The 10764-nt window shown below is 32.4% G+C and overlaps 2 protein-coding genes across 2 annotated transcripts; one reads left to right on the plus strand and one right to left on the minus strand.

Moving 5' to 3' along the window:
* The first annotated feature begins 729 nt into the window (after positions 1-729).
* Positions 730-4389, plus strand: LOC107767258 (myb family transcription factor PHL11-like). Its single transcript, XM_016586180.2, has 6 exons — positions 730-1123; positions 2228-2304; positions 2390-2453; positions 3158-3233; positions 3524-3593; positions 3802-4389. The coding sequence occupies exons 1-6, from the start codon at positions 970-972 to the stop codon at positions 4204-4206; spliced, it is 846 nt and encodes a 281-aa protein (XP_016441666.1). The 5' UTR covers positions 730-969; the 3' UTR covers positions 4207-4389.
* On the minus strand, positions 4364-9305 carry LOC107767259 (isoflavone reductase homolog). The gene is made up of 4 exons (XM_075244425.1): positions 8912-9305; positions 5464-5704; positions 5140-5343; positions 4364-4649 (listed from the first exon to the last, which is right to left on the minus strand). The coding sequence occupies exons 1-4, from the start codon at positions 9239-9241 to the stop codon at positions 4483-4485; spliced, it is 942 nt and encodes a 313-aa protein (XP_075100526.1). The 5' UTR covers positions 9242-9305; the 3' UTR covers positions 4364-4482.
* Between the last annotated feature and the right edge of the window lie 1459 nt (positions 9306-10764).

The following is a 10764-nucleotide window of genomic DNA, read 5'->3' on the forward strand; positions in this document are numbered from 1 at the left end:
ATTGTATTTTCGTTAACAAGATTTTTCGTCGTATTATATTGACTTTACTCCTGCCAAAAAAGATAGAGAGTAAAATAGAAGAGAGGTGGATTGTTGGTCTTTGGGAGGACGTGGCACGCGAGTACACGAATACTCCAATTCCTGATTTGCCGGCGAATATTCCACGCTGTCACCGACGCATCACCTCACCACACCATAAAGTTTATCATTGAATTAATAATAATATTATATTATTAATTATAAAATTAATATGTTGTGATGTGGTAAAGTGGTCCATTTTATCATCGAGCATTTCATTATTCATCATACACTACAAAGCGTTTGGATCAAAATGACATAGTATTAGTTTTTCGGCGGTCATGTGTCTTCAGATTCCTCGCCGATGTTTCCTCTCCGTGTCGTTTTCTCTATGAAATTGATACCACAACAAAGTTAGTAGTACTATATATTATATTATCTGCCAGTACCAATTATTATACACATTTTCATGCTTTAGCAACTCGATTTGATATTGGAAATTTTTCTTAAGTGTTTTTTTTCCCGTCATTTGTTACGTTAAATATGTAAAAATATTCTTGTTGATATGTTTCAGGAGACACAAACTAAGAATCTCTGCTAACTTTAATAGAGTATTACGTTGTACTCTTTCATTTTAAAATAATAACCTAATAGAGGGACATTTTTATTTATTTATGTTAGAGTTTGTGATTGGAACCTCCATTTGATTCTCTTCCTCTCTTTATTGATTTTACATCCTTCTGATCATCATATCTTCCCTTCTACTAATATAGTTTCTGTCCTTTTGAGATTCGTTGTCCTACGTAATAAGTTTCAAGGCTACATTAATTATATCAATCTGTCTTTCCCATTGACTTTTTGAGCTTTCTTGTTACTCAAAATCACTGTTTTCTAGTCACTTTTGAGTGTCTTGATTTAGTGGGAATAGAAGTGAAGGAATAAACAGTAGTTATGTATAATAATGGAAGTGGGGTGGGAAGAGGAGGAGGTTTTATGTATGAGAATGAAGTAGTGATGACAAGAGACCCAAAGCCAAGGTTGAGGTGGACTGCTGATCTACATCAACACTTTGTCGATGCTGTCACTAAACTTGGTGGTCCTGATAGTAAGTCTTTCTTTTTCTTCTACTTTTAATCTTGTTTTTTGTACTAAGTCAAGGTTTTATGCATTTGTTTGGCCATCTTTTTCTGCTTTCTGTGTTTGGAATTACTGAAATTCACTTTGGTTCTGTAATACTTCAAGATCACCTATTCACTACAAATAAATCCAAGTTTACTTCTCTCAGAATTATAGTAGTGTATCTTTAAAATGGTACTTATATTTTAGGTTTTCTAATGGTTTTCTGTAGGCTAATATATACAGGTGTTTACCCTTAAAATCGGATAACAATTAAATTTTTAAGTGGTTTTAAGGATATGTGATTTCACTTGGCGCAAACTGAGAAATATAAGAATTGAAGTTAGAAATTAACTGTAAAATGAAGCAAACCAATGTAACGCGCAACTTTGGCCCTCAAGCTAGGTCGCCCTCGAACCAACTGAGTATATTATTGAGAAGCAAGAACTGAACAACTGAATAAGAGAGCTTAAGAGAGAAAACGTAATATCTTCCTTTGTTATGCGTGAATCCCCTTTATATAGTAGAGGAGTTCTACATATGGTACAATTCTAAATGCAGAAGTAAATCTTCTGATTGACTAATCAACCGGTCTTGACTTGATATATGCCGAGATCTCCGCCACAATCTTCGTCCGGTCACGAATTCCTCGGCTTTCTGCTATTCGACTTAGCAGGCCTCCTTCGATCTCGCTAGATACCTATCCTTCTTGGTCTCGACCTTAACTGGTCTCGATCTCGATCGATCCCTGAATCACGAGTTAGACAATATTTATTCACGCAATGATCCAATATAACTTGAGATTGAACCTCGGTCTGCCACCCCGATCTCGATTAACCATACAAAATCGGATAAGCACGATTTTGACCCTATACAATAGGCTAGTGCTTTCTTGGCTATATGTTCCCAAGTCATTGTTTTGAGAAAGATGCTAGTTTTTCAGGGTTGGATTTAACTTTTTGCTTTTCAACTGGATAATTAAAATATGAATTTTACATGTATTCTCTTTCTTGTGCCAAAGTTATTTCCTACATTTGGAGCCAGTTTCCGTTTTATGCTCTGAAATGTTTGATAAAAGGTTTTGGATTTACAGAAGCAACTCCCAAATCAGTACTGAGGTTAATGGGCGTAAAGGGTTTGACACTATACCATTTGAAGAGTCACTTGCAGGTAAAAGTTTGTTTCTGCACCTCTGTTTACAAATTTTCCTCTCTCTGATAAACCTTTCAAATGGTTTTTCTTCTTGTATATTCAGAAGTATAGACTTGGACAGCAGGCCAAGAGACAAAACATAGCTGAGCAAAACAAAGAGAACAGTGGTGAGTTTGCTATAATTTGGAGAATCCAATTTGAAGTTCCAGCAGAGAACATAATGGACTCCTCAGGACTTTTGTTGTTCATATTTTCTCGCCGTTATTCTAATGCTTAATGTTGATCCTGCTAGTAAAACTATGTTCATAAACAGAAAATCAAAACCGTTAGTTAACACAAGACAAAAAATACAAAAAATATTACGAATCCAACAGAAAATTGTGTTTGCTTAAGGAATTTAATCCCCTTACAATTGCCTAAAGTTTTGGATAAATTCCCCCAGAATAGAACGAAACACTGTTCTGTAATACTAACAATAGAAATTACAGAAATTACAGAATTCCAGTGAACTCAACAAACAGTAGCAAAACCACACTTGCCACTTTTGTTTGTTTTGGAAAAAACAATGCAACAATATAGGGGAGAAGTTTTCAGATTTTTCGGTGTGTTAAAAATGAGGGCAAGCCTCTAAAAATGAAAGGGTGAGATGAAGAGGTGCAATCCAAAAAGTACATCTTCTGTATCTCATTCACACCATTTTAAAAAAACCAACAGATAATACAAATAGCCAAAAAGCAAAATTGAAAAAAAAAGCTTTTGCATGATCTTTGTATTTGAGAACATTTTTCTATACCTCTTTTTTTTCCTTTTTGCACTAGTGATGTTTCGCGTACAAGGAAATATGATTGCATTATTTTCTCCAATTTTACAGGGGACTCGTCGGGACAATTTAATTTGCATTCCTCAGGCCCCAGTACCTCTTCATTAAGTATGAACTATATGCAAGGGTAGGTGCCATGAATCTCAACTGTTACTCTTCACTTTGTTGCTTGTCATTTATCTTAGTTACACGCCATAAGATGCTCAGTTTAGGTACTAATATTCGTCTTTATTAAATTCCAGTGGTTTACAGATCAATGCTTCTGTATTTTCAGTCTTGAGAAATTAAGCACTGGTTTTATTAGTTGCATATATGTGTGCTTTTTAGGCTTAATGTATATTTGGTTTAACCATAATGGACCTTATCAAGCTTAATTTATTCGGCTAAACTAGTGTCTTCTCACTAATATCTGAACAGAGATGTTCCAATAGCAGAGGCAGTAGTGAGTCAGATTGAAGTTCAGAAAAGATTACAGGACCAGCTTGAGGTATGCATAAACTTATTTACTAGCACTATTTGTATTCCTCATGAGCGAAAACCATGAAACACACACACACACACACACACACATATAATGGTGTTGCGCGATGATCTGTGAAGTAATGATCTTAATCTTGTCTTACCCTAGCCCTCAGCTTTCATTTTGACATGATCCTCATCCTAATTGCGGGACTAATTCTCTGGTCTAAACACAGGTGCAACAGAAATTGCAAATGAGAATAGAGGCACAAGGTAAGTATTTGCAAGCGATATTAAGTAAAGCTCAGAAAAGCATTCCAGTCAACATGAATTCTCCTAGTGCAACAAGAGCTCAGCTTACTGATTTCGATTTACCTCTGTCAAATTTAATGGATTACGCGAATAGAGAAAACCAGGATGATAAAATTATTGATAAAAGAACACATGATAATATCAAAGAGGAGCTACAAAGGTCTAATTACATTGTGGAGGAAGAACAAAAGAGCAATACTGTGAATCTTAAGCTCAAAGAAGCTTTCATTAACTTCGATTTGAACTCCAGAAGTAGCTATGACTTTGTTGGTGCAAATGCAGCCATATTGGAAGCCAAATCACTTTCAGATGGAAGATTAGAAACATAGCATTTATCAACACATAGTCAAGCTACCTTTTTTAGTTCTGCTTTGAAAACATTATAACTTGATATGTGAAGCTGTGATTACTGATCATATGTTATTCTTCATCTTTGCAATGAATAGAAAGTTAAAGAACAGTAAATGATATCTGTCGCGGTAAGTATTGCAGAAATAATACAAGATTATCATTGATTAGTCTCTTCAGTACACAAGATTATTGTAGTACATTATTTGCGGTAATTTTCTTTGAACTCCAAATCAAACAGTGTGTGAAAGAGAAAGCTAATTAAGATATCGTTTTAAATATTCATCCATACGAGTGTAACGAACTTCAGGGTAAAGTTTAGAAGCTTCTTCTGCATTTTCTCCAATTTCAAAGTTTGTTAAACAACCTTCGTAAAATATGTGGTAGAAATGTCCAACTCCTACCTGCCCAGCATAGTCCATTCCTGCAATATTACCATTACTCAAATGTCAACTACATGAATGATGGATCCTCTCCTTTTCTTTTAGCGGGTTTTTGAATTATTATATTAAGGTTAGAAAAGTGAGTACTAAAGATTCTTTTAATACAAAATTAATTAATCAAAAGCATAACTAGGAATTATTTTTAGAGTCACGGGCTTCACCAAATTCTTTGAATTAGTTATAAAATATGCATTCAATCTTTTGAAATAATAGTTACATATACATAGAACGTAGTATTTCAGTCCGGTGCACAAAGCATCCCGCATTCACGCAGGGTCCGAGGAAGGGCCGCACCCTTTAGGTGTGATGTAGACAACCTACCATAATGCAAATATTAGGGGCTCTCCTTCCATATAAACTATAGTTTCTCAGAAAATAAAAGAGTATTTAAAAAATAATAGCCAACAAAAGATTACTTCACTAATTAATTCCCAGAAAATAAAAGGAATTCTTTTTGGATAGAGGAAGCACCTTTCATGGAAGATAAGAAGTCTTGTTCAGAGATGCTAATTTTCTCAAGGTCTGTTCCTTTAAGCTTTTCCCACTTGGCTATCAACTCCCTTTGAGTCAGAATGTTTTCCTGTGGTCTAAGGTAAACCGTCTTGTTCAGTGTCCTTGGATCATCTATGCTTTTAATTGTGTATGTTGCTACATCATCTTCATCCATATACACCACTGCATATAATTAACCCAATAATTTTTTTTTTTTTTTTTTTTTACAAAATTAATCTTTTTCTGAAAAGTATATCTTAAAGATAAATATTTACAAGTATTCAGAAAAATTATTGTGTGTACCTTTAACATTGCCATGTCCATAGACACAAACTTTGTCTTTAGGAGGAACAAGAGTTCCAAGTTGCGAGAGGTTGCCAGCAAAGTAACCAGCAAAGCAGTTAGCAGAAATGTACGTGTAAGGAATATGAGCTTCTTCTATCGCTTTTCTCACTTCCATCTTCTCATCAAATGTCACTCTTCCTGGTTCTATTGCATGTCCCATTATTGCTGGATCCATTCCAAATTCCGATGGCAAGAACCGCTGCCAATTTCATTTTCTTGTGTAAAATAAAAATAAAAATAAAGGAAGTAGCAAAATTTTTACTCCATACGGCCATAGAGGCGGACTCAGGATTTTAACGCGACGGGGCACATTATGTACCTCTCTGTAACCTTGAGGGGTCATTGGGTTCCACGGGCGGCTCAACAACATGCGGTGCCTAAAACCAAAGTTTAATATGTGTCTATATTTTTAAAAGAAAGTTATAAGATTGTTTTTATTTGAAGTCTATTCGTCTAACTTTTTGAGATACAAATTTTAAATAATATTTTTTATAATCGATTTTTTCTAATAATTCCTTCTCAATTGATGATATAACCAATTCATCAGTTAATCTTTCTTGAGAAATTGTTGATCTTAAATAAGATTTTATAGAGTAATAAAAGTATAGAACTATTGGAAACTTAGAAGTATTGTTGAACACTTGCACTAATGAAATCTTGGAGAAATAAGCTAAGTAAGAATATCAAAGAGAAAAACAAAAAATAAGGGGTTTCTGAAATATGAAAGAGATTGGAAATAAGAAAGATTGACTTGACAAATTAAGGAATAAAGTAAAATTTTTAAACGCTGTCTAATGAATGAGTAAAAAGTGAAAAATTGAAACATTAAAAAAATTATTCATCTAACCATTTTTAAGTAAGTTAAGTTATTATTTTAACTCTACTTTTATATTAAAAGTACTAAATATTATTTTTAAATACCTATAAATCTATTATTTTAAAAAAATAAGGCCCCTCAAATTTGGGGCCAAGTCACAAGCCTTACCTTCCATAACACTGGAGCCGGCCCTGTTGGGTTCTTAAACTTCGGTAAAAAACTTATACAGGAGTTCTGAATTTGACCATGCATGTAATACTCCACTAGTTTAATTTTATTTTTATGGTTTGTTTTATCTTGATGATTGTAGCAAATGTGTCGAAGACCACATGGTACGTAATTGTTGGAGTACTAAAAAGTTACCTATATCGAAAGGAAATATATACATAGAGAAATGGATTCGTATCTTTACATAAGATACGTGGAAGAATATATCTATCTAATAAGAAAAGAAATGGAACGAAAAGATGAGTTTGACATAACGAATGACGGGACTAAGAACACAAAAAATATTGCTTTTTCTCGTATAAAAGAACTATACTCTCGGTACCAATTGATGTGATGCACCTTTCGTTTTCGCTCTATTTAAAAAAATGATACTTTTATATATATATATATATATATATATATATATATATATATGAAATAATTTAACAATATTTTTTTTTATATTTTCACCTTAATGAGATAATTTTTTAATCACATAAATATTTATAACTTGATTTATACCACAAATTTAAAAATAAAATCTTTCTTTTTTAAACTCTATGCTTAATCAAATATCATGGGATGGAATGAGTACTTATATAAATAAGCATTTATGTTGATTCATTAGGATAGTTGCAACATTTTGAGCTAGGAAATATTCAACAATCAATGTTGTAGATTTAAAGTAAATAAATAAATAAAAATGTTCGTTGCACAATTTTGCTTTTAAATAAGACAATAACTCAATCAACATGATATTAGTATAGTTTGAGATTTTCGAACAATCCAGCAATTAATCAACAATCTATTTTTCTTTTTTTCATATTAGCCTATGAAATGTGCAAAGCATATATATAAAAATAAACTAGTTAGTTTGCATGACGTAAGAATGGATTAAATCTGACGAAAGCGTTGAACATCACATCTAGAAGCTGGAGAATTCCATTACAAAGTTAGTCTGTGTCGACTATTAAGGGTGAATAATTAGTAAATTAAATTAACCATCCTTATGAGTCAAGTCAAAGTTTCATCATGGGATAGCAATGTTATTCACTGCTCGCCATCTTAACCAACTTTATCTTTTCCATTTGTTTTTTGCCTCTTTCTTTTTCCTCGACTAGATTTACAGAATGAATTCAGTAGAAATAGTCATATTGGAATTTGTATCCTTTTTATGGGGTTAATTGAATTTAGTTGGTCGGCTATCTAAACTTTAACTCGATTTTGATTGTCCACTTTGTAATTTTCATTTTTTCCAATATAAAATAGATTTTTTTAAAAGAAAGAAATGGACAGGTTACCATTCAAATACAGTGCATTGGGAATTCTTGTCCATTTTTCACCGAGTAAATTGGACAGCTTACCCTTAAATTTAATTAATCTCCGTGATCCTAAACCTGTTCTTAACTTTCGATAAATAGGTTAAAACTAGACTATATATGGACTATTTGAAATAACATATTCACGTAAAATTTTATTAGACATGAACAGCAAAATCAAACGAGAAAAAGAAAAGAAAATTAGCCAATCAGAAAAGACACAAGATTTGGGTACATATTTAGCCATGTAATCAGAAAAGAGAACTAACCCCCAGAATTGGGTACATAATCTCAATTTATTAAGATAATTTTTTATTTGGATGTAAAATTAAAATGAAAGCAATGATATTAATGTGATCGAAAATTTAAAGGAGATGAGAAATTTCTTAAAAAAGTTGGAGGAGTCTCTTCGCAAATTTTATTTCTTTAACTATGGGTTGGCTTTATTAATCTAGACATTTAACATTCGACTTGAACAAGTGTCATTCGTTCAAAGGTGTACCCAAAGAAAATGACAGAAGGTGTAGTAGAAAGAATTTTTTTTTTTTAATTTATTTATTAAGTAAAGTGTATGCGTATACATTTATTATTTCCATATTATCAAAATTATATTAGGAGGCAAAAACAGAAACACTTTAATCCCAATATTAGGTTTTTCGTCGTTTAATATATATATATATATATATATATATATATATATATATATATATATATATATCTTTCGACACAAGGTTCATTCGGAATAATCAAATTTATTAGGAACTTGAGCCTTTACTTAATTAAATATGAGATACAATTTACTCGTAACTAGTATATCACAAAATATTTTTTGAAGTCTTTATAAACCAGATGGCAGTTATGACGTAATTTTTGGTACGTAATTTTCGATTAATAAGCCTAATCGAGTCTTCTGAGACGGATTGATTCTCGAGACTGAAGATATATGGAAAAATGTAATTTTCTGGTGGATTACGTGCCAGTCTGTGTATAATTTGATTACGATCTATGTAAATTTCTACCGAAGAATGAACTTTAACATCAAGAGAATTTGAACAATATATACCTTAATATTTCCAGCTTCTTTAATGGCATCAACCAACTTGAGTTGCAACAAGATATTATGACTTCTGAAATGCACACCAGACATTGTGCATATAACAACATCCACCTGTTTGACAGCCTCCACAAGGCTCCGGTGGTCGGAGAACGAGGCCTCGACAAGTCGAGCACCTTGCTCTTTGAACGACAACAACATCTGTAGTTTGTCGATGTCGAGGCCGATCTCCGGCCGCTGCAAGACATACGTTGTATGTCCCTGAGCTAAGCTAGCTTTTACAATCCTCTTGCCAATATAACCAGTGCCGCCTACAACAAGAACCTTGCTTTTTGCCATTGTTACTTCTTAGTATTGTGTTTTGAGTTCTCAAGAGTTGGAAAAGTAAGCCATTTATATAGGAGAAATTTGCTAATGGCTCTATTCTATTTATTTATTTGGTTCAACTTCATAGGTGTATGTGTGAAAAATTATACATGAAGTATAAGCTCTTAATTACATTTGACGTCGTGTCTTGTCATGACTCTTTACATAGTTGAAAAAAATGTGTTGTTCTTCTCAAAGTCATTTTAAATACATGTCCGTCAAAAAGAAAAGAAAACATGTCCGTCATCTTTTAGATTTTAACAAAGAAAGTCAAATTTTAGAAATATTAATTATTCCACCTGCCCCTTATATAATTCTTTTTGCACATTATTCCCCTTAAAAATTAATCTCCACAAAGACGTCAGGACAATACTTTTAACAATGGTTTTAGGCTCCTAGGACGCCAGTTTCTGAACAAGAAAGAGAAAATGTAAAGCACGATCACTTTATATTTTCACGAGCTTTAATCCCTCCGTTTCTCTTTACGTGATCTTAATTGATTTGACTAGTAATTTAAAAAAGAAAAGATTTTAAAAATAATATGTGGTCGTTAAATATGACAAAAGATTTCAGTGATTTTAACACTTTTGAAACTTATGATCTTGAATATCCCATAACAATTTATCATTAAAGTTAATATTTTAAATTTTTAATTAAATTATTTTTAAATTTAGAAAGATATTATTCTTTTGTACAAATAAAAACTCAAAACATGGAAAGTTAGTTGGATGATACCCTCCAAAGTTTCGCTAGCTACTGAATAGGACTACCAAAAAACCCCGTGAGTCCCCTCATGTACATTTCCTCTCTAAAGCATAACGAGTTTAAGTTTCGTACACTAATAATATTTTTATCATTATTATGCTAAGTCGATCTATACTAATGAGTAATTAATTATAACAAAAAAAATTACTTGAAAAATAAAATAATAACATGTTATATGTTATTATATTATATGTCATTATATTATTCTGACAGTATAAAATATATTCGATGTCAATATATACATAAATCAGTAGTTTTTTGGGGACAAATTCCAAGATTAATGTCGCCAAAGACTTGTAGCTTTGTAGGCACTTTCAGCTGTTAAAAAGAAGGGCAAAGAGTGGAGCAATAATGTCCCTGATCCCTATATATAATTTGAGGAAAATAAACATAGTTTGGTGTTCAACAAACCAGAGCAAAAAAGTTAGGTGACCAATTTGTGTTTCTTGGAAGTCTATCCTTTTTGCGTACCAGATACATTGATGTAAACTGTCAATGCGTAAGCCAATCACCTAGAAAGTTTTGGTTTGGTTGGTGAGATAGTACTTATTAGATTTCCTCCCTTTAGATTCTTCTAAAATCTATATCCTAACACCTCGCCGCTGTACTAGATCTACCTTTCTAATTATCACAACTTCTAAGTGTTTGTTATTAGTAAGATAATAATTGTACAATCTCAAATCTACTTTATTCTTTTTGCCGTGAAATAGAGAGGAGGGGACGCCAAAAAG

Source organism: Nicotiana tabacum, chromosome 22, assembly GCF_000715075.1.
Source record: "Nicotiana tabacum cultivar K326 chromosome 22, ASM71507v2, whole genome shotgun sequence".
NCBI lineage: Eukaryota > Viridiplantae > Streptophyta > Magnoliopsida > Solanales > Solanaceae > Nicotiana > Nicotiana tabacum.